The sequence below is a fragment of the Denticeps clupeoides genome, chromosome 6 (genome assembly GCF_900700375.1).
Source record: "Denticeps clupeoides chromosome 6, fDenClu1.1, whole genome shotgun sequence".
Taxonomy (NCBI): Eukaryota; Metazoa; Chordata; class Actinopteri; order Clupeiformes; family Denticipitidae; genus Denticeps; species Denticeps clupeoides.
The window spans coordinates 11,610,629-11,634,634 of record NC_041712.1 but is presented as its reverse complement, the minus strand read 5'-3'; the positions used below and the strand labels follow the sequence as shown (position 1 = coordinate 11,634,634).

Genomic DNA, 24,006 nt, shown 5'->3' with positions numbered 1-24,006 from the left:
TTCTAAAACAGACAAAATGACAGCAGAAAGAAAGTTTTACTTTATTAATGCTTTAAGAATTGTTAGTTGCCTATTGATAACATGATTTAAGATAAATTATATTACAAAACCCACCTCAACTATCCAATCAGTGACTAGACCAGTTAAAAAAAATAATAAAACATAGTGAAGTGTGTACTTGTGTGTGTTAGCCAAGTCTCTACATGCATGCACTGAAGTGATTGCAGAAAAAGCAGATCTACTGCACATCTACTGCATCATACTCTTTATGACATGATGCGCGTCCTCAAACCAGGCAGAAAGCTGTTGGGGTTTAATCAACTCAAACAGTAGGAATTCATTTGTAAACAGTTGCTATTTAATAATCAAATACACCAAAACAATGATTCTCAATTATTCTCTGGTGCACTTAATTGTAATAAAAAAAAAATTCTATGTATTCTAATTTGCCTAGTTTGAATTGCCTAGTTTCACTCCCATTTTTGATTGACTAACAGTAATTTAAGTGTGTGGATGGGTTGCTATTCCTGGCCTTCAGCCACTACAATAAAGGGCAATGGTTCAATTTGAACCACCCTATGCAAATTTAAGCGTGTGAACACCACATCAACATTAATCAGACACCTACAGGAGTCCCTGAATGGAGCAAAAGTGCAAAAGACGCATATTAAATTACAAGCCCAAACAGGATTTCCAATGACTATTCCAGCCATAGCCTCTACAAACCGATCTGAACACAGTCACATGCTGAGGGGGGATTTTGAACTGAACCAAGATTTACACAGCATTCAAAAATACTGCTGCTGCCCCCTAGCAGGCTGTCAATGCCAAGAGCAAGGAGAAAAAAAAACTGGGATAGGATTGGCTCGTATTCTAAATAATTCTTTATTTACTATTTATCCAATGTCACATTTCCTAAGAGGAAACTCATTTTCAACACGAGACAAAAACATTTAAGCTTGTATACTACATTACCCTGGGAATTATGGGTAATGGTGTCTTTCAGGAGTCCAGTAAAGCATTTTCTTCTTCAAACATAATCCAAATATTAATATTTGCGTCATTACTAACCAAAATAAATTCTGAGCTCATTAAACATGAAATACTGCACAGCAGATTTTCTGGCTAATACCACACTGCTCAGTTATTAATTATGATTAGATATGACCAGTAACATGGGCCAAGATGTCTGTGCTGAATATATAAAAGTGGACAGATTCCATAGACTAAGTTTGATTGTTAACCAATACAAACCTCAGGGGGGCACTTTAGCCATTTTATTAAACTAACTGGATATCCCACCTCTTTCTCTTCTAAATTCTAGATAGCAAAGAACTGACAGACTTTCAAGTCTTCATACAGGTCAGGACAGCTTTAAAATGTGCAACCTTTCTATACACAATTGATCTGCTGTAAACTATTAAAACTATTTGGGCCGTGGACAAACACACACTAAACTCCTTCGTTCCTCATCATAGATAACCAGTCATCAGACATTGTTAGGATAAAAATCAACCATTTCTATAATTCGAGATTTTTAAATACATCAAACCTTTATAAGCTATACAAATATATAAATATACAAAAACACATTTACCATTTTTCTTATTATGATTTCAACTGTTGATGTGTTGATGCAGTAGTGGCAGAAATAAGAGTTGTCTGTAGAAAACAGGACTCCATTCCTTGAGGGTCATTATGGCCTAATATTTTTGTCATCCTGATCCCACAGTCCAAGATGGCAGATTCGGTCAAGCTTCTCTTTCAACTGCATATTAAAAAAAAAAAATCTACAAATCAAGTCCTGAATTATTTATTCTACACTACACTAATGGGCCCCTCACAGAATGGAGTCAGACCACTGGCGTGAATGAGTCTCTTGCTTGTTTTCTGGCATTTTGGCGAGTGAGTGTTGTGTTTTGTTGAGTGTTTGTTTTGCTAACAGAGTGAAAGGTCAACTCAACTGGGTGTCTGCAAAGCTAAAAAATGACCACAGTTGAAAAATACTGAAGAAAAATAACCTAGTGTAGTCAAGTATCAAATATTACGTATTCATGTTTTAATATGGTCTTTTAGACTTATAGTTAAAAACAAAAAGCGAAGTGTAGTTTGAACTTTGAACTGTGTAACAGTCATACTGGGATCAAACCTGCAAGACAAAAAGGGAATAAGGGAAAAGTGGGAGGATCTGTTCTCTCTCTCTCCATCTTCTGTATTGTTAGGTAAAGTAGGCTTCCCTTTTCAGACCCCCAACTAAACTATCACGATGGGGGCGCATTCTGGTTCTGGTATATGGATGCCTTCTCCTTCAACAGGTCCAAGCACAAGTGACAACTCCAGCTTCCTGTAACAGCAAAGCACATAAGTTGTGGTTTAAAAAAAAAAAAAAAAAAAAAAATCCTGTAAACATTGTGTAACCGCTCGATACACACCAACCCAGAAGCAAGGGTCATGATTAATTAATTAATTTTTTATATTACAGTAAAATGTGCTGTGCAGAGAGAATCAGTGTCTCACCTTCGGGGGGTTCGGACATGGGAGGAGTGAGGCAGTACATGTGGTAGCCTCTGTCACAGTCATCACAGAACAGCAGCTGGTCCTGTAGACAAAAAGACAAACACTACATTATTCGCAATCCCCATGGACTGGGGCATCAACTAACACAGTCCTAAATGGAATGAACAGGGACAGTTTGTTTACACTTTCATTTCATAAAAAGTGAGTGTTGGTAGGGTTTCTAAAAGGCCGTATTTATGTACGCGATTGTGGATAACAGGGAAAGACCATCAATGAAATGACCAATGTGACAGAGGTCATCTGGTGCATAAAACAGAATAAATGATGTTGTGCAAGAATCACTCACATCATTCTCCGACGTGCCACACATGTTGCAGCACTTGCACTCGATACACTGCCAGCGATACGTCTTCACTGCAGCCATCATGACCGGAGTGAACTGGAGACATGAAGGATGGCCTGGAGAAATGCGTTCAAGTAGGGTCAATGGGCCACTATTGTCACAAACAAATGACAAGCACTGATTTGACCATGGCGTGAATTTGAGGACAATACTGTCACTTACCTGAGCGTCCACAGTCAGAGCAGGACACTAGCTCCTCTGATTGGCCAGTCTTCTGGTTCAGGGCCGAGTCACCGAGGCAGAAGTCACAGTAGTTGTTAGGCAGGGCCAGACCATCTGGTCCTTTTTTAGGTGCTGAAAGGTGTGGGGAAAAAAAACCCTAATTCTTATACTCATCTATGAACCCCCAAAGAAGCATTACAGTCGTGAACCATTAAGCTTTAAATAAAGACTCACAAAACACAACAGAAACATTAAAAGAGGCTCTTAACCAGTGTGACTAACTACATGTTCTGTCATCTTGAAGTAACATTGTATTGAACAGAGGAGCAATGTTCATTATTTGATTTATTTATGCATTTAAAATAAAGGATGTGGCCTAGATGTGACCCCAATAATTTTCCCAATTACAGATTCATCTTCAGGACACTCACTTTTTGGCTCTTCCTGTTGGGGTGGAGTCGGTGTGTGAAGATCTGCTTCATCTTTATCCTCACCCTCCTCATCTGCAAGGTGGGAGTGGGCGTAATGGTAGCTGAGCCCTGGTCGGTTCTTATAGCGCTTCCCACAGACTGTTGAGAGAAACACAGGCAGACTTGTTACACGCCTCTCCAGGAGATAATTTATCTAGTAGCAGTACTGACCAATGTAGTATTCATGCCAAACGCTCAGAGATACAAGAGTCAGTAGCACAGAAGTACACAGTTTAGTCTCAGAAAAATATCTACGCTTAAACTAAATTATACGGGTCGCATTAAAGTTGGGAAATTCAACTATTATTCAAAGTATTACATTTTTATATCACATAATCTGCCATTAAAAAAGTAACTTTTTATATATACAGTAGTATATACACATACTAGTGTGTGTATATATAGTCCGTTATATGTTTATATATAGTACGTGTATATGTTTTTAAGTTAGACGCATTCAACACTTGATTACTTATATTTGTCATTACTGAACTGCATAATTGATATTGTAAGATGCCAGAATAAAGTTAAATATAATTATTGAGATAGCGACCTAATCTTTGAAACACTTTCAAAATATCCTGAAACTGTTGTGCTTTCAGACCTATATAGTTTGTCGGAAGAGTACAGTGGCAGCCTAGCGGGTAAGGAAGCAGACTCACAATCGGAAGGTGTGGGTTCAAATTCCAAGGTAGCGTCTTTCATGGCTGGGTCACTAAGGGTGATTTTGTTGTGCGGACTGTGTGCTATGCCTTTCACTGTGTGTTTCACAATGACAACCACTTCACTTTCACATTATATTTTGCTTATGTTGTATTTTTTCCGACTATCAGTAGCAATGTGGTAAGAGTTCAACAGACTGCAGTGAGTCACAAGAAACAGGAAAAGCATCAGTAATGGGTCACAGGGCTGGATATTACTGGCACTGAGACTCAGCAATGTGAGCCATAGTCACAAATGAGATAAGATGCTGGGTTGCCAATGTACTGACAGGAGTGGGTTTAAAGCAGCCAGAAAACAGAAATATGGCCAACACTGTTCTATTCCTGGCCCTTTCTTCATTCTTGCTCCATTTATCAGGAGACATAACCAAAATTGAACAGCAAAACAGTCCTGTTCCACAATTCTCAAAATTACATTGTGGACGAAGGTTCGTCATTCTGCATAAAATTTTCTGATTTCAATCTTATCAGTGTGTTGTCCAAATGGATTTTTGATGGAACTGCTGCTTTGTTAAGTGGTAAGTGATGGGGGAGGGGTGTCTCTTTAGATCTGCTTAGTCTGATCACTGGTCTTAAAAGGAACATACTTGCAGAGATGCAAGCCCTGACCATTTTTAGCGAATGAATATCCTGCAGAGAAAATGGCAGTAACGGCATTTCAGAACGATGCAGACGTTAGCGAGAGCCAGTTACACACAGCATCATTTCATGTTAGTGGTTTACAAGCAGACACGCGTCCACCCAGGCAACCCCACCCCAAATCAAACAGTAAGAGGGAGACCCATCTCAAGCAAGCTCAAAACAAAAGCAGAGGCACTATTTCACTCTAAAGAGGCAAACGAGGAAAGAAGATGAGAACAGGAAAGATAAAAGGCAAAAACTTTGGGATGCAAATGTTCTTAAAGAAAGACATTTAAAAACGTGAAGTTGGGAGAAAACAAATCAGGGCATTTTACTAATTTTTCCGAGCAGCATAACCACTGCAACCGTATTTATATAACGTATTTTCCTACTTTTTTATTGATTTAAATGGAAAAGTGAGGAGTTAGACTAAACAAATCATTCAATGTCATCGTCATCTTAAATTTTGAATTACACTGACGTGATCATTTCCAGTTAGGAAATGAAGATAGTGTTAGAAATAACATATGTCGAACAGAAACAGGACGGAAAGTCTTAAGCATGACTTCAGAAAGCCTCTGGCTGCACTCGGATCATGCAATAACATGCCAAACGCTTTACTTGGAAATGCAGCACCTTGCTTTTATAGACAAACCAGCCTTACTGGTTTCTGCCAAGTCAGTACCATCTGGGCTAAAAAGCTGAGGAAAAGGGAGGGATCAGCTGCTGAGAGCAGAATTTATTCATAGGCCAGCGTTCCGGGAAATAGTCGCGTCATTAGGGTGTGTGATGAGGGTGTGTGGCATCCCACAGTTGAGCCACACAGGCAGACACTTGTCTGAAAATGTTGCCATTTGGTTTGACATCATACCAATGGGCTAATGGCATAGTTTTAAGTAACTTTGACTGGAAGAGCAACCCTATCTTCCATATAATCAGCAGTAAATCAAGATGCTGTTTGCTAATGTGACTTGAGGCAGAAATTCAGTGGAACTCTGGGGAAGAAGGAGGGGGGGGTCTCTGGATCTTTACAGGCTACACACTAAGCATGTGCTCGACACTATCCTCTACACACACACACACACACACACACACACACACTCAACTTAAAAAATAGGGGGCTGAAGGAGACAAAACAAGCAAATGAGCAGACACAAGGCAAGAAAGTAGAAAAAGCAGTGAGAGAAATATACCTCGTTCAGAAGGTTTTGAAATATGCTTTTGTTTGAAAGTGTCTGAAAGAGAGAACAGAGAAACAAGAGAAAAAAAAGAGAGAGCACAGACAGAGGGACTCAGAGTCTTAAACACCCACAGAGTGCAAAATTAAGTGGGGGGGCTGCACACTTTCATGGCACATGGGACGAATTCAACAATGTGGAGCAAACATAGACACAGAATGACGTTGACTTGTATGCCCTAAAGCTGCCTGAGGGGACAAAAATAAAAATAAAAAATTAACACGAGCAAAGCCTTGGACCAGTTCAAAACGAAACCTATTATGCTGACTGACTGAACCAGGATGGATGTGCATGATTAAAGATATGCACTTTCAAGTAAAGTGCAAATTACCAAAAGAGGCATGAAATGTCTCCAAGCTGCAAAGCTGTCTAACTCAGTGCAGTGGTTGTATGCTTAATGAGATCAGACAGCTACATGAACAGGGGGGAGAGAGAGAGAGACAGACAGACATACAGACTGAGAGAGAGAGAGAGTAAGCGAGAGATCTTTGAGGTGTTATTTTGGCAGTGTTTGGGGAGTGCATCATATATTAGGGAATAAAGGCAAGACACAGAATGATCAATAAGACCAAGGCCCAGAACTCCAGAAGTCCCTCCCCTAAATGGACTCCATCTGCCTGTGTTCTTTGAGTGTGAGGACTCACTGTCACAGGCGTAGGGTTTGTCTCGGTCTTCCAAGGCAGCTGCGGCATCCAGCTTTTTCCGGGTACTGCTGACACCACGACCCTGGCAAAAAGCAAGTCCATTTTTACCACTGACATCGCTGCAGTCAGCTAGCACTAGGGGTGGGAACAGCAGAGAATTGATTATACGATTATGATATGTGTGTATTGGGTTGGACACTGAACTTCACAACTTTAGTGGTACCGACCAAGATGCAATCAAACAGAAAAATCTTTCTGTGCCAAATTGCATAAATCTCATCATCTTTGATGTATAGGCATGCATCCTGTAATCACTGGTAATAAGCTGCTAAATGGATACTGGTGATGGATACATCACAATATATTTCTGTTTTGAATTTTGTCAATCAGCACCACAATCACTACACAATCCCGGTCACTACAGCACCTCATAGCGGAAACCTATAGGGTACTGTATACCTATATCAGCAACCAAATAAGCATCAGATATGTTGTCTCATCCCCATAACAGTCCTCACCTTTCCTTTTCCTTTCCCTCGTCTCTTGGGAGTATCTTCCTCATAGTCTTCATCATCCCAAGTCATCCAAGAAGTCATCAGGCTCCAGAATTTTCTGCAGATAAGAGTAAAGCAGGTCAAATATTACACAACAGGAAATGGCCCATAAGCAAAACTCAATTAACGGCATTCTGAAGCCCAAACAAAGCAACAAAAAAGAAAAAGTTATTTCAAACTTAATTGGATGATTGTAGGTTGTAATTACTTTCTTTTTAGTATGCGTCGGAAGCCTAAAAAGTATAAAAGTATATCAATTCCTACACAAGCTATCATGCTGAGGTACCTTGCGAATTCGTGCAGCAGGGTTGAGGCCACCTGAGGAGTAATCGGCTCCACTGGGATCATCCTCGGGACCTCGGAGATCCAGCCCAGCTCGCTTATCCAGAGGCTCAGCTTTCAGCAAGGCCTCAAGACTGCTGCCGTCAGAAGAGGTGAGAATGTCTTTCTTCAGGCCCAGATCCAGCTCTGCATACAGGGTATCAAGCAGAGGGTCACACACATACACACACATTTACTCAAATTTACACCAGCAGTGCAACACAAAATCGTACCTGACTTTAGTGAAGGGAAGGCCAGTCTGGGGTCCTCTGGAGGATGGGCTCGCCTCTTCTTCCGCGCACCGTCGGGCAGGGTACGTATAACAGCTGCCCCAGGAGCCATGCCTATAAAAGGAATGACAAAACAAAAAGAAAGAAAGAGGAAAAAAAAAAAAAAAAAAAAAAAACTTTTGTTCATTTTTACATTTAAAAAAAAAAAAAAAAAGAATGACAAACTGTGTGTTTGTGTCACTGCGATCATATTTAAGGTTGCCGTTTTATATCCCAATCTGTCAAGGTGCCACTGAGCAAAGCACCGTCCCCACACACTGCTCCCCGAGCGCCTGTAATGGCTGCCTACTGCTCACCAAGGGTGATGGTTATAAGCAGAGGACACACTTCATTGTGTGCAGCGTGTGCTGGGGTGCACTGTTTCATAATGACAAATAGCTTCAAATTACAGCTCTTATTATAATTTTATGTAGCCTAAGACTAATTCCAGGATTAAGTTTTCTTTAAAGGGAAAAAAATGTAATCATTACATCACCAGGCCAGAACTGGATGGGTTTTAAAATTAAATTCAGTGGAGGACAAAATAGAAAAAAAAGTCCTCACTGTCTCCTACTGATGGCCGGAGATCTGAATTAAACAGACAGCGCCTAAAACCAACAACGCCATGGGACTATAATAATTAAGAAAAACTGAGGAAAGCCCTGGCAGGATTCAGAAGAAACTGACTGAACCAAACAGAAAATGTTCCAGCAAAAAATTTTGTATATTAACGTAATAGATATGATGTAACTGAGAACAAATCATATGTTCAGTGTCATAACCTTGAAATTCTTTTCAGCCGGGTCATTGAATAACTGCAAACTGATTACACTTGCCATGATCGCAGGAGCAGTTTTACCCGATTTTTCCGTTTCACTCAGCTTAATTGTGTAACCTAATGTCCAAAGACAAACACATTGCCACCTAGGTCATCTATAGACGTGGGAAATAACATTCAAGTTTCTGGACAGCAGAAGACCATGGAAAGGGAAATGTGCTAAATCTATTCAGTAAAACTGCACTTTCGAGGTTGAAATGCTGACAGACAGACAACAACTGGGAGTAGCAATGTAAATGTCAAATGTAAATGACAGACATTCACTGTGAGGGTGCATGAAGCAACAGAACGTGGATATTAGAAATTATGCAGGGAAGGAGGGGTGGTCAACTTGTAGCCAGGTTCACGGCTCATTTTTAAATGTATGAAACGGTCCTTCCTGGCTTATTGTGAAGACACACTTCACTGCTTTCAAGAAGTACACTGCATGTACACATACCACCACATGCAGTGGTTTCTTTATCCCCATAACTAGTGGTCAGAACTATGAACAAGTGTGACATGTATGTAGTACCTGTCGTGCCTTACTACTGGGTAGTTCAGTATATAAGTTATGACAAAAGCCATACCAGCAGTTTGAAAACTTGCCATGTCATGCACAGAACACAGAAAAATTTACTTACTCAATAAAATTCTGTATTCAGAATTCAGACAAATCTATTGCACCAAATATTTCAATGCATAATGGATGTCAAAATTGTGCAACACAATGTTTATGCAATACTAATGTACACAACTAAAATGACCAAGATGGTGTGATGCTTAAAGCTAAAAAAGATCAAGTTTAACATATGATAGCTAGAACTGAGAGTTAAAATATGGTGCATTGTATTACAATTTTCTGATGCATTTTTAATATAGCATATATGAACTGAACTTTAAATGTCTGGGTTATGATCATTTGCCTTGAATTTTATTGAAATTAGTAAAAAGAGAGTCAGCCGTGTTTCAAATGTCTGCTAAAGCTACAGTTTTTTATACAATTAAATTAAATGTTGATCCACAGTATCTGAGTACTAAGTGAAAATATTACAGAATTTGTTTTTAGCATTTTGGTTTCATTTTCCAGAGAATCACCTGAACGCATAATCAAATATGTGTGTGTGTGTGTGTGTGTGTGTGTGTGTGTGTGTGTGTGTATTCCTGTTCCATTACAATCATGGCTGTATAAATGCTACAATATGTGTGCGAGAAGAAAAAAAAGTGGAGCTGTTCACAGACCTTCCTGTTCCTATCCATCTGTGCAAGAGGCTCTGAATGTGGGTACGTGTGTGTGTGTGTGTGTGTGTGTGTGTGTGTGTGTGTGTACTTCCCGCACCTGGTCCTCTGTGTCTCTTCTCCATCCAGATGTAGCAGTTGCTCTGGGCGACTCCGGTCTGAGAGTCCAGGAAGGGCATCCGGACACTGCGTTCGGCACACAATCGGGCGTTGTAGTTATGACACTGCTCCATGGCATCTCTGTAGTACTGCTCACCGAGCCTGCGTACACACACACAATGAACGATACACACTGATACACAAACAATATGCAGGCAAAATATGTGCGTATAAATAAATAGATGTATAGCCAGCAAACCAGACAGGAGGGTCATCCAAGGACAAGACATTTAGAAATCCAAATGTCTCAGAGTCAACACTAATTGCCAAGACGAACCCAAACTCTCCCCAGTCACCAACGCTAACCAACTATGCCAGCCCAGCTTGAAGGAACGTTGCAGTGGAGCTATGTCCATCTTTGTTCTAGCAGCGCCATCCTGTCTGCAGGTTCTACCCATCTCTATCCCAAAATCAGCTTAAGATAATTAAACTTCAAAGCTTCGCTGGCGTGCCTGGCCGGCGCTCCACAGGACGCCTTTCAAAGGCTTTTGTGAGCGTGTGTGCGCGCAAGCCCCGTCCAGCGGGGAGCCAGACTGTGTCATTGTGGCCAGGGACTCAGGCGGAGCGCAGAATGCATCAGCAGGTGCTCTTTTGTTGGCCTGGCAACAGCCAACTGGCTGGAAGGGAACAGGGCCGTCATTTCACAACAGCTCTGCCATCGGGGGCCTTCACACTTTGGCTAAGTCAGCACTCAAAAAAAAAAAAAAAAAAAAGCCATGATGGGCAGATGTTACAAGGCTGTGGGAGATTTTTAAAAAAAGTTACAGTTTAATGTAGTTGCAGGCCAAATTTTATATATATCCCATACACACACACACACACACACACGATTACTTTAGGTGTAAAAGGAGCTCACACTGAATAGATGGAATGATTACTCAGTGCCCCCAAAAAAAATCAATGCTGCACACATTACTGACGTTAAATTTGATTTTCGATTTTAAAAGCCCACCAAATTGACCTTGAAAGCGTCACTCCTGAGTGATTTCAAACACTGTCATCACAAGGGCAGGCGCGTGGCTTCCTGTCTGTGTGAACGTCACCCGTGAGTACAAAGCGTTCCCCACATTGTACCCACGAGGGCGAGTTTCAGTGCGGAAAGGCCAGACGGAAGCGCTCACTTCCTGTTAAAAAAACGCCCTTTACGCGCTCGTTCGCTTCCATCTGGGACCGAACGAATATCTGGTCTCCGGTCCTGGAGTATTCAGGAACAGGCGGAATAAAAAAATATTCCACGTGTGGTGAAATGCGACCAGAGGGTGACGTCATCAGGACCCCAAGCGCAACCTGACAAATTCATAAAAATAACTAAAAAAAAAAAAAAGCATAACTATACACGGAATTAATCATTCCGCAGAACCACGGGGCAGAGCAATCGAGCTCAAGACAGCGACCTATACAAAAAAACAGCGATAGGACTAACAGAAGCAGTTCCACGACTTAAACACACACGCACACGCCCGAGAAGGAGACGTAAAGCCGCGTTTGACAACTCGTTCGATAGCGGAGTTCCTGCTGGCGTGTCCCCTGCTCCTCGCCACTTACACAGACACGAAAAACACGCAAAAAAGGAACCACGCCACGCACAGGTTTCTCTCGCGTGTACCGTCCTCCACCACCAAAGGGGCATGCAGTCCACCGACGGCCGGGTTCGGACAGGACCGCTGCGGGACTCTCGCTGCCAGTGTGGGCTTCAGCTAAGCTAACTACTCGTAGCGCAGCTCGCGGCTGCCACCACTCGAAGAAAAAACGCGCCGATTTAAACTTCGAGGCCTTGACAGTAACTGCCGACAGCACGGCTCCCGCCTACCGTGTAAACCGAGGGCTGGGACTCGAGCAAAAAAATCACGTTTGACAAGCATAGTGCGTGAAAAACACTCACAGTTTGACAACATTCTCCACGACCGCAGCCATCTTGGTCCGCCTGCGCTACACTGTGGACACCTTTGCGCATGCGCAGCTGGAAAGGCTGGCGGAGAAAGGTCATGTTGGTCAAAGGAAGAGCACTAGGATGGAGCAGGATGGGAACGATTATGTGCACAAATGTTTTTTTTTTCCCCTCAGTGTAGCTTTCCTTTAAATCCCATTTTACTTCAGAATCGTTTTTTTACGAACGAGCTTGTGTTTTTCACCTCGATGAAATGTTTTCTGTTGATGATGTTTAGAAGCTTAGAACAAGTCACGCGAAATAATGTTTGACAGTTCATAATGGCGAGCAGAAGTTTATTTTCCTCCCTGAGTTAGCTAGTGCAATGAAGCGTTGCACCACAAGAATGCAGAAAGCATTTTATCTCGTTACTCACTTTTTCCACCAGGGGGCGTTATAATGCTGTTTTAGTGAAGTGGACATAACGTGAGGATCCTGTCTGAGATTAGATGATTGTGTTAACTTAGTGAGGCCTTTGTGACCCTGCAACCTCTTTACATCTTTTGGAATTATCACAGGCAGACACTTCCTCTCTGTATTACAACAGCATGGTAACCATTTCCCATAAAATTGAGATGTCTTCAAATTTCAGAGTAAGCCCTGGTTTCCTAAATGTGCTCAGATTTATGGGTGGGACTTTTGGACAAAGAGGTCCGTATGGGTTTTTGGCTTTTAAGATTTACCCAGTCAGTCAGGAATAATAGCATTACAGCTCAGCCAACTAGATCTAAGTACAATGCACAGAATTCCCCACCCAGAAAGACCCCCACTAGCGATGACCCACCATACACACCCATGGTTTACAGCACAGGTGTTATTTTTCCTGAAACACCCTACAGCCAGAATACCAGAATTCCATCACTCAAAAGAATGTAGAAAAAAGGATAGAATTTCAAAAATTCAAGATGGCAGGCCTTGTGTTTACTAAAAGAATTCATTATTGAACATTTTTATGGCTTTCTCAACACATAGCCCTCATGGGATTTATGTGGATCTAATGAGTGTTAATTATGTATTTAATAAAGATTACCACCGAACCAAGGACCCAGATGGGTGCTATTACAATTAATTATGTTTTATTCTGTGAACAGATTTAAAACTAGACAGACATAAACAAACGTTGTCTGGAAGATAATGCTCTTTAGTCGTCTCCCACTCCTCCCTCCAAATCTCTCGGCTCCCTACTGCTTTTCCTCGTTCAAAGGCCGCTGACAGGTTGTGAATGCAGCCCACACACAAAGCGTTGTGCTTAACGGGCGAAGGCTTCTCTTGTTCTGTGCCTTTTTCAGCAACATGCACACACACTCTGAAGTCTAAAGGGTTGTGTGTTTAACAGCCTGTGGGACTGAACAGTTTTTCCATATAGAGAAAACACAGACAAACAGGGTTTGTTTCTGTGTTCAATCTGTACAAGCATGCACGCAAAAGGCATGGGACAGGCTGCTGCTGGCGTGGATCTCTTCATACCCCCCAACTGCTTGAGGGCGATCGAAGAGAGACAGTGAACAAAACACACTTGTTTGGTTGGAAAATACTTAGCAGGGCTATTTTTCGTGAGTTGCTAGTATTTGATTGTTGAGGTTACGTAATTAACATCTGAAACAATGAACACTAAACTTTCTGTTAAGTGTGGTCTGAATATCTGGGCAATATGACTGTCTATTTCTCTCTCTCTCTCACACACAGACACACAGACATATACACACACAATGAAGCTATAAACCAGGCAATGTTGGGATTACTTAAAGGTCAATACACAAAGGCCATGGCCCTCTTCTGCTAATTTCAACAATTTATCTTAGGTTGTTGGCTCGAAGGCTCTGGCAGAACTTCTTACCCGATTTACCCCAACAGTTTAAAGGCCAGTGAACCAAAAGCGGCTTTTATTTGTTCAAAATGTCCTCACGCTTCACATTTATTCATCCAGAAGGTAGCCTAGTGATCAACAAACTTGGTTATCAAGTTAATCCGCAGAGTCATATGTGTGAGCCCCCACCATCACAAATCCAGTTAATTCCATTGTGCCCTTGTCAGCAATAAACTCAACCAAATGATTTACAAAAGTAGGAAAAACCATCTGTATTGAACATTTTTTTTTTAATGGTACTTGTTAAGATGCTTGATAAATGACTGATATGGTGTACCAAGAGATCAGCGTAAAGGAAATCAGTAGCACAGGGGAAAAGCTCCTGTTTTAATCAATCAAATCAATCAATCTGTCAATCTGCACTCTGTCTACTTCCATCTAAGCGTTCCTCTTACAAATTCCCCTTTATTTGCCTGCGGCGTTCCCATGGGGGCAGGAGTGGTGGGGTCAGGGCCTACGTTAATAAAGCCCGTTGGAACGATTCCCAGGGCTATTCAGCAGAGTAGATGGGTGACAGTGAGCAAGATCTGAGCACACACACACACACACACACACACGGCGTACAAACTGCAAAAACATCACACACGACACAGCGTGTCTAAACAACAAGAAAAACTTTAATTCATAATGTCTTACAGCCAGAACTACATTTCACACATATTCAAAGTGCACAAATAATCCCAGCATGTAAGATTGTAGCTAACTGATACAGTAGCAGCAAGATCAAACATTAGTTTATGTACAGAACTGTCACAGCAGCTGGGAAAAGATGTTTTGTTTCTGCACGTGTACAAATCCGAGGTGGGGAGTGAAGCTCACAGTGGTTCAACAGTGATAAGATGTGTACAAGCTAACATTTTGCCCAACACATCACTTTCTTAAGAGGAAGGTCACATGATAAGGAAATGTACACATTATGAACATGAGTAGATGTTTATTTCATGGAATGTTGAGGAACGGATGCAGTCCGATCCCCGATTGTTTTCTTTTAAAACCATAAGTCATAAATGATTTCACACATATTCTTTACTCCCAGAGGAGAGTGAAGAATAGAGAACCAGGTTATGGGGCAGCTCTCCCCTTCCCAGGTCCTAACCGGCTTCAGAGGGGTGTGAGAGCAGAGTTCACTGTTCACTTAAATAACAGCAAACAGACAAAGGAAACAGCTTAAACTACACTCAGAAGCTCCAAAACCGCTCTGGAACATCTAATCACGGAGAAATACGCTGTTAACTTGATAGGCAACTATTAATACACATCCGCTGCTCTTATCTGGGCCTCTTCTTAGTAGAGTTTTGCAACTCCTCACCACTTTTTGCAGTCTGCCATGTAATTAATAATTGTTCAAAAACTCTTGGCTTTAATATATGTTACACATGCTTAATTTGTCACACAGTCCTATTTGTTGCAGTGATACATGACAGCATTAGTGGTTAAATGTAGCTCCGATCTCTCCTGCTATAGGGTGGATATATGATTTAGGGTAATTAATAAAACATTAACCAGTGAATTACCAGCACTGAGATTTCATGAACAAATTTTCATAACAATATTGCAAAATGTTTACATGATTGGTCCTCGTTAAACTCAACTATCTTGTGCTTTCTGTGCCTGGTTTCAGCACTTTCAGAGGAACTGCGTCACTGAAAAATGAAATGCCAAAAGGTCCATGTTTCTTACAAAAGTTGTTATAAGAACACAAATAAACTTTAGTCTGAATGAACAGAAGATAAAAGCAAATACAGAAGTAGCATCGGCTTTGTGCATCATTCACATTTGCTAATATAAAGTTTATTGCTTGTTCATCCGCAGTGACAAAGTGACTGATTCTGTTTTTTTGCTCCAGTGAAATATGAAGCCACCCGATCCTGGACTGCAGGACCAGGTGGGTACAGCCACGGAAACTCACTACCCCTGAAAGGGATGTGGCGGGGTGAGAAGAGGGCCACCGCGTTCTCAAATGTCAGCAGCACCCAGAGGGGACAGACATGATCCATGGAGCCACACTTTCAAGTCTCTGCAAAAGAATAAACGTGCCAGAAAATTACGTCACAGCTCCTTGGACGGGGACTCCGCCTTCCCAGCTGCACAGCTGCAGTTGTTTTGTTCTTTATTCCAGTAATAATTAAGGCAGCAGTGAATATGCACTTTGTTCCCAACCACCAAACATTTTTGGGTACTATTTCAGAGAGAACTAAAGAGATGAAGGAACAGAATGTTTTTTTTTGCATACAAGACTTGCACAGATGAATCCAGGCCAAGGTTACAGGCCCTGGTGTACACAGCAGAGGCAGGTGCTCTGCCAACGAAAGTGAAGGACGTTAGAGGCTCTCTGCAGCTCCCTGTAAGGGGTGTAGAGTTTCAGCGTAACCGGAGGTCCAGTGCTTATGGTCAGAAGGGTAGGTAACAGCAAAGCAGAACTTAGTGCAGTGGCTCTTTTTTTCGGTCCACATCTCACGCATTCACAAAAACGAGTCGTTAAAATGTCTAAGTAAAATATGGAGAATGAAATGCTCTCTTTTAGTCTATTACTGGTTGGAAGCACCAACTTGAGGCAAAAGGACTCTTACTTGTCAACAAAAAAAGCAGAGGTGAAGGAATCTGGAGTAAAGGGCGTACCACAGGTTCACTGAGGGGGTAGTGTTGTTTGGGAAGGGGACAGGCACTTCAGGTGTAGATCTCTTGTCTCCCCCCTGAGAGGCAGCCACCATTCAGGCCCCCCATTCTCTGGCTGTCCATGATCTGCAGCACTTCGTCCAGAATCGATGGCCCAAGGTCCAGGTGCAGTGAGAGCAGGGAGCCAGCATGGGACAGGTAGGGACTCTCTTGAACACCGTCCTCCTCTGGAGTGATACTGTCCTCCACGGGCCATGATGGGATGAGACGAGTCGGCCGCTCAGGAGACGCGAGGACAGGAGGAGGCGGGGATGAGGATAGGGAGCGATCCTCCAGGTGTAGTCTGGGAGGCTTTGGAGGCGGGGCTTGTTGGGGAGGAGGCGGGGAGCTGGGTTTTGATTGGATGACAGGCGGGGCGGGCTGGCTGGTGGAGGTGTTGGGTAGAGTGAGCGCCTGGACGCCACCAATGACAGGAAGTGACATGGCGTTCTTAAGAAGTGGCGAGCTTTCTGACGAGGGCACGTGGGTGCTCACGCTCGATGTCCGACTAAACTGGAACCCATCCCCACCTCCATACTGGGACAGGGCTTGGAGACCCTGTTGCCCGGGCAACAGGTGGAACTTTCCCTGCAGGAAGGAGAGGTCGCCAAAGAGGTCGTCCGCTCCACCTCCGCTGCCAATGTGGATGGTGTGTCGGAAGTCGCCCAGGGGCGGGCTTATCATGTCAGACGACAGCAGATCCCGAAGTTTCTCCTTCTTCCCTTTCCGGCTGCGCCGCTTCAGGTAAATGGGAGCTTTGGCAGACATTTCCGGAATTTTCCCTCCGGGACAACAGAGTGTGAAAACTTGCCACAGGTTGAGTTTTGGTTGAGTGGAAAAGAGAAATAAGATAGTGTGAAACAGAGAAAGGAAGATAAGAGTAAAGAACAGAGGAAGATAATGCTTCAAGGAAGGCAAATGGAAGGTGGAATGAAACAATAACAAAGAAGGAATAAAAAAGGGACAGTAAAGGCTGTGGCACTTCTCGTTCGTGGAGAACAACTTCAAAGTGAGGCAGAGACTGGTTCGTGCATCTCCCTTCTGTTTTCCTCTCCAGAATCAGCAATTCCTGCCCGTTCTCTCAGGACCTTCAACGAAACAGAGGACAGAAAGGCAGAGATGATTAAGGAAGCCTGAGCTCTGTCCTAAAGTAAGTGTAAAATAAATGCAAAGAACACATTTACTGCCTTTGATTACCAGGTAATGAAAAATGCACAAATCACAACTGCTGAGCTGCTGCAGGAAACATCTCAGAGACTTTACACAAAAAGGGTCTAGAAAAAGATCAGCTTTTTGTAAAAAGGACTGCTTACATAAGCAATAAGCACATAAACAGGGTTCCAGGCAGAAAAAATGAAGACAAATAAATCCAACATTTCAAGTGTATAATTAGTTGACAGGAACTAAAACAATCACAGGGTATTGTCATTGGCCGGACAGCATGGGAAAAATGCTCCTCTGGCAAACTGTGCCGCCCCTACAGAGCCTTGTCTCTGGTTTTTAATTCGTATAAACTGCAATCGTTGGCAAATTCAGAACTTATCAAGAAAATCAGTGAAAATTCCCATTTGTCTTGAACATTAAAAAACCATCTAAATGATGTTGAATAGACCTTTATGGGCCAGTGGTGACCTGGTGGGTAAGGAAACGGACCCGGAAGGTTGCCTGTCATGGCTGCCCACTGCTCACCAAGGGTGATGGGTAAAAGCAGAGGACACAATGACAATCACTTCACTTTCACTTAATAAGTATCCTTGGAAGAACCATGAATGTCTGTTTATTTATAAAGTAGGGTTGGAATGCTTAGACATGCATGTTGGGCTTGGTAGCTGGCCATGGTCCTGGGACACCTATACCTGACCTACAGATGCACTAGTGAAATGGTGAAGATTGTGAGACTGGATACTCTTTCTTCATGGGTTATTTTGAACGTCAAGTGAAATTGAAGTGATCGTCCTTGTGAAGTACAGCACATGGTGCATACAACGAAATGTGTCCTCTTCTTCTAACCCATCAGCAGTGGGCAGCCATAAAAGGAGCATTGTGTGGGGAAGCTCAGTGGCACTTTGGCAGTTGGGGATTCGAATCGACAACCTTCTGATTACGGGTGCGGTTCCTTACTCGCCAGGCCACCAATGCCCCAGATTTGGACCACGCTCAACCATGAAGTACTGCTGATTTGTTATTATTGAGTACTAGTGCATAAAAACATCTAGAATAGGGATAGGACCATAAGGAAGAAAGCATATCACACTGGACAATATGACATTGTTGATTATATGTCAAAGCCAAATATAAAGCAGACTCTTGTCAGTTTCACAGGTCGCAATGACTATGACTATGTTTCTACTTCAGCCCAGAATGGACAGAACAGTAGGGGGCAGGGTGTGGCTGAAAAGCGACACCAGTACCCCATGGAACCATAGGTCTGAATACATACTAAGAAAATGGAGGGCAATTGACAGCCTCGCCAGCACATATTGCACATTTAAAGTGGTGAAAGAGAGAGAGAGAGAGAGAGAGAGAGAGAGAGAGAGGGAGAGGTTCATTCAGGGATTAAGGGTACTTCGCATGCAGATCAACAAAATAATACCTTCCCATTGTCCCTGCGAGGAAAGCGCCCAACCCAACATTTGCATAATACTTACAGTCTTGTATGCATCAGAAAATATACCAGTGAACAGCAGAACCCACCAGTGAAGTCCCTTGACAACATGCCGCAAACTGAAGAACAGCGCAAAATGCGCTCAACAAGGTTCATATATCAGCCACAACGTAAATCCCGCGGGCTATGTGCTTCGCTGATTCTGAACACATAACGGGAGTTCAGAAGGAAACACGCTTTTCAATACTCAGCCGTGTGGCATTCGTTTTGTCCTCCCCGCATATGAGGCAAAAGACCACGCCCCTGCACGCTGCTGCTGGGCGGGGGGTGGGACAGCCGGAAAAATAAACAGGCCCCAAAACACGCCAGTCCGTCAAATGTTCCGTCACAGAGCGAGAGGCGTCAAGCTGGGCTGTTTTTATCACTGGTGATGTGCTTGTAAGCAGTTCTTGACAGTGACTAATTAGCACCAGGTTCTGTAAGGACACTGTGTGTGTGTGTGTGTGTGTGTGTGTGTGTGTGTGTGTGTGCACGCAACAGAGAGATTTCTGATGACTCCACCTACCAATCAGCGCGTCGGAACATCGCTGACTCAGAGGAGTAAGTTGAGAGTGTGCGTCTGTGTGATCGGATCACATACCTCACTTCCTCTGCGTGATTTGGACAGGAACCGTGTGATTGTGTGTGTCCGAGTGCTGAGCTGTGTGGCTTGTTTAGGCTACGCAGTGAGCAAGAGCTCGTGTGTGCGGGTCCTTTGAGGGATGACTCTTACTGATAACAGACACTGGATCTGTGAGGATGTGTGTGTGTGCAACGATGAGAAGATGCAGCATAGAGCAGTTTTGTGCTGGATAAGCGCTGTGTGTGTGTGTGTGTGTGTGTCCGTTGAGGAATGGCTTTCTCTGATAGCTCAGCATGGCTGCCTTTAGGGGAATGACGGTGTGTGCTGATTCACTGAGCCATGCAGATAATAAATGTAATAATCATCCGGTCAACAGTGGAATGAACCGGGGCTTGAAGTGGGGGGGCAGGGGGGCCATTAGTCAGGAATGCATCTCTTTCACTCTCTAATTCCCATCTTTTCCTTCTCTCTTTTAACATTCCCATCCAAGACAGCTCATGTAGTGCAAAAGAGTTCCAAGGGTCTAAAGCAGAATAGAAACACTGTTAAGCACTGGCTTACCCAGAAGAAACTATGTGGTTATTACAAAATACCACATTACAGCAGTAAATTATAGAGCATGAAAATGTCAGAGACAGAATCCAGTCTATTCATCCGATCCCATCAAAAGACCCAAATCCTATCCTGGTCTCTGGTCTCTACCTGAGGTGTGTGTGTGTGTGTGTGTGTGTGTGTGTGTGTGTATCATCAGCTCTATAATTAACTGCTCATATCCCCTTCTTTGTAGTAGAAAATTAGGAAACCAGGACGGGTTTAGGATTTGAGGCCCAGTTCTGGGGATTCTGAATTAACCGTGTTTCACAAGCATGCAGTTTTCTCCACTCTAGTAGTTGTATCTGAACCGCGGCCGCTCCACGGCCAAATGGAGGATAAGTTCACTCTGTCGTTCCATTACAGAGGTGGGCGTCGCTGCAAAGGTCAAAAAAATCCAGGCCCTGTAACAATGTGTACTTTACAGGCCGAAGTAAGAAAACATGGGAATTGACTACACACAATCCCTACAGCACAATTCTCTAAAAAAACGAAGGCAAACGTTAATCACACAATTACGAAACATTAATGCTGTCCTCATTTCACAAAATTCTACTAATGTTGTTACACAACGGCAAAATACACATTTCAGATCAGTATTTTACCAACGCTCACACCCTCATCATCATCATCAGCCCTGTGGTCCTGGTTTGGGATTCACAAGCCTACTGGCACATTAATAGTCAGGCTACAGAGAACTGATAACTCTCCAGTCAGGACCCGGCCAGTTGATCATAATCAAACAAAATGAAACAAAGAGTGTTAAAGCTGTAAAATGTCGCACCGCCTGACAGATCAACGCCTGTTATCAGGTTTCGGTGTATTTTACAGTGAAACCACCCAACACAATGGCCAATCACAGAATCTTCTAAGATCACTTCCATGTAAACCAACCAAACCTGTAAGGGCTTGTTTTCAGCACCGGCAGAGAGCGCCTCGACTTGCTGAAGGGCCCGGTCGTGACATCACGGCAAAGTTATTTCAAAACAACTGCGGAGAGTTAACGTGGGAACCGTAACCGCGCGAAGAACCGCTCCCCCCGGCCCGGGGCGGGGCCGCGGGCCGAAATGTTGCTGCCGAAGCTGAACGGGCTCCACAATGGAGCCCACGGCAGGCTCGGGAGGCGGACAATGCGCGGAACGACACTGTCACCGCGTTTCCAGAGCCGCATTGTGGGACACAATGCGCGCGCTGTCACCGCTGTCCGCGGCGGCGCGCAGCGAGGTTGCCAGATCGCGGCCGACACCCCTCCTCCCCGCACAGGACTGCCGCTGAAACCACGGACAGTATAATGGCGTTTCATCGTAAACATGCGCACACGTTTCGAACACAACCGAAAAGCATTCAGTGGTCCATCCTTTTCAGCCTTTTCTAAAACACAATAATGCAGTTTGAAAGTCTTGTCCTGGCAGCCCTGTCGCTGAACGAAAAGACTACAAAAAGTCGGAAAGATGTCTTCATACAATTAACCTCCATCAGAAGAAGACATAATTACGATCTGGACCCTAAATAACCCTTTACCAAAATAAGTTAATAGACTCATCAATGAGTAGGAGTTATAGTTTCTATTATTTTGAATTAAGCGAACAAAATGCTGCTCTACCTAAGCTACTATTCGTTTCACACTAAAAAACTGTCGAAATTAGGCTTTTCTGTAGTGCGCACAGTCCTACATTTACCGCCAACCCAAATATGATAGACTATGAATGAATGTTAACTTTTTATCACCGCAATGGTTTCGATTTTTCTGATTTCGACATTTTTGTTCTTCGGTTTGGTCCGCGTTACCTTTAAAATCTCCGACCTCGCTTCTGACAGCTCCTGGGTCGCAGTAAACGTTTTCCAGATGCAGATGCAGGAACACCCTTCCTCCTGCTCTTCCTCCTCCTCCCCCTCCGGACGCGTCCTGCCGCCGTGTCACGGGTTCCGGTGGCGGGCTGTATACGCGCTGATGCGGACGGCCGAAAACCACCTCTCCGATGTAAAACTCTGCCATGCGCCTTCTTCCTCTCCGGGGCGGGTACGCGGGGCGCTGGAGACGCGCTGGGGACGCGCTGACGCACGCCGCTCCGCGGAGCTTTAAATGGGACGCGCCACGCCCCGCTGTTCCCGACGATGACGTCACACGCACTCAACGCAGCGTCCCCGAAATGCGGCGTCTCTCTCTCTCTCTCTCTCTCTCTCTCTCTCTGAGAGGACAGGAGCAGCAGTTCTCTCCCACAGTTTGACCTCTGCCTGCTGGACACTGTCCACTCCCCCCGGCCCATGAGAAAGGAACCGGGGGGCCGGGGACAGGGGAAGCGAAGATTGGGCCACAATTCATCTGGAGCCTGGGCAAAAGCTGCTGGGTTCCTGCTGTCCTACCCAGACACCACCTCACCGGACATGCGTGGAAATCAGTGCATGCAAGCGTTCATTAAAACCCATAAAAAAAAAAGTCAGGAATGAGGGGTGCTGAGAGCAAAAGGGGGTGGTGCAGTCATCTCTCCATGTCTGCAGAACAGCATCTTCAGAAGATCAAAGAGTCCAGATCCCAGTTCACACATATGGCAGCCTACCAGAATCCCTTGAATTCCAATCTCATTACCCGATCACTTATCACCCATTCATGCTCAGAATACTTTGTTCCCCCCTCCGTGTTCGAATCCACATGCGCCCCAAATTCGCATACAGACCCTCTGCTCACACCTCTTCAGCCCCAAATCCAATTTCCACTGCCAGACTCCTACAGACTTCCTTCAGCCTTCTGTCTCTTCTGTCCAGGTAAAAGCAGGTCTGACCTATAAATCAATTCAGGCTTTCATCCTCTCATCTTTCATAATGTTCTCCATTACCAGCGTCCGTTATCTCCCCCTGTCAGAGAATCTCCCTCCATCTGTTAGAGGAAAGCCGATTGGCCCATGGGAATTCCACTGCTGAATAAATAAATAGGCGCAAGGCTTCCCCCCATGGGCAACAGGGCAGGAAATCAGAGCCGCTTTCCATGTTTCCGACACACGTCAGCGGAATAACACATACTGCTAATAACCCAGTCCACTCATTTATTCCGCTTTGTCAGTTTAACGTCCAGCTCTTGCTAAGGGGTACTATCACCAACTGATACTGCTGAGCATCAGTTTGTCCTTAACCCTCTAAAGCCCAATCTGTTGTGTATACATGTTGTACAGAAAACGGTCACTGACATCCGCTAACTTGCTCTGGGTGAGTTTAACCCGTGAACGTAACTCTGGAGAAGGGCTTCAGCCAAATGCAATGCGTCTATACTGCATGCATGAATCAAAAACATTACAAAGACATTAAGTCAATTCAAGATTCTTTGAATGAACATATGCTGCAGAATGGTTCACCGGCTAGCCAGCTAGTAACGGTAAAAAAAAAAGACAATTAAAAAAAAAAAGACTGGGGCAGTGGTGACCTAGCGGTTAAGGAATCGGCCCCGTAATCAGAAGGTTGCCGGTTCGCATCCCGATCCGCCAAGGTGGCACTGAGGTGCCACTGAGCAAAGTACCGTCCCCACACACTGCTCCCCGGGCGCCTGTCATGGTTGCACACTGCTGACTCAGGGTGATGGGTTAAATGCAGAGGACAAATTTCACTGTGTGC

General features: G+C 43.8%; 2 protein-coding genes across 4 annotated transcripts; both read right to left on the bottom strand.

Moving 5' to 3' along the window:
* Positions 1 to 336: 336 nt before the first annotated feature.
* On the bottom strand, positions 337 to 12,076 carry LOC114792726 (zinc finger protein ubi-d4-like). The gene is given in 13 exon segments (XM_028984090.1): positions 337 to 2,344; positions 2,518 to 2,599; positions 2,864 to 2,976; positions 3,083 to 3,214; positions 3,514 to 3,651; positions 6,089 to 6,130; positions 6,778 to 6,859; positions 7,296 to 7,352; positions 7,354 to 7,389; positions 7,618 to 7,799; positions 7,886 to 7,996; positions 10,078 to 10,238; positions 12,019 to 12,076. Coding segments are annotated over 13 exon segments (1,251 nt in total). The 5' UTR covers positions 12,051 to 12,076; the 3' UTR covers positions 337 to 2,261.
* Positions 12,077 to 14,527: 2,451 nt separating this feature from the next.
* Positions 14,528 to 22,527, bottom strand: LOC114793066 (cdc42 effector protein 2-like). Of its 3 annotated transcripts, none has more exons than XM_028984701.1 (2): positions 22,192 to 22,527; positions 14,528 to 17,673 (listed from the first exon to the last, which is right to left on the bottom strand). In XM_028984701.1, exon 2 carries the CDS (start codon positions 17,351 to 17,353, stop codon positions 16,598 to 16,600), a length of 756 nt encoding a protein of 251 aa, XP_028840534.1. In that variant the 5' UTR covers positions 17,354 to 17,673; positions 22,192 to 22,527; the 3' UTR covers positions 14,528 to 16,597. The 3 variants fall into 3 exon arrangements, with proteins under 3 accessions (XP_028840534.1, XP_028840536.1, XP_028840535.1); XM_028984703.1 differs by lacking the exon at positions 22,192 to 22,527 and adding an exon at positions 21,303 to 21,577; XM_028984702.1 differs by lacking the exon at positions 22,192 to 22,527 and adding an exon at positions 19,280 to 21,268.
* Between the last annotated feature and the right edge of the window lie 1,479 nt (positions 22,528 to 24,006).

Coding starts and splice junctions, on each gene's coding strand:
- LOC114793066 (XM_028984701.1), bottom strand. CDS start 17,353: ATGTCTGCCAAAGCTCCCATTTACCTGAAGCGGCGCAGCCGGAAAGGG.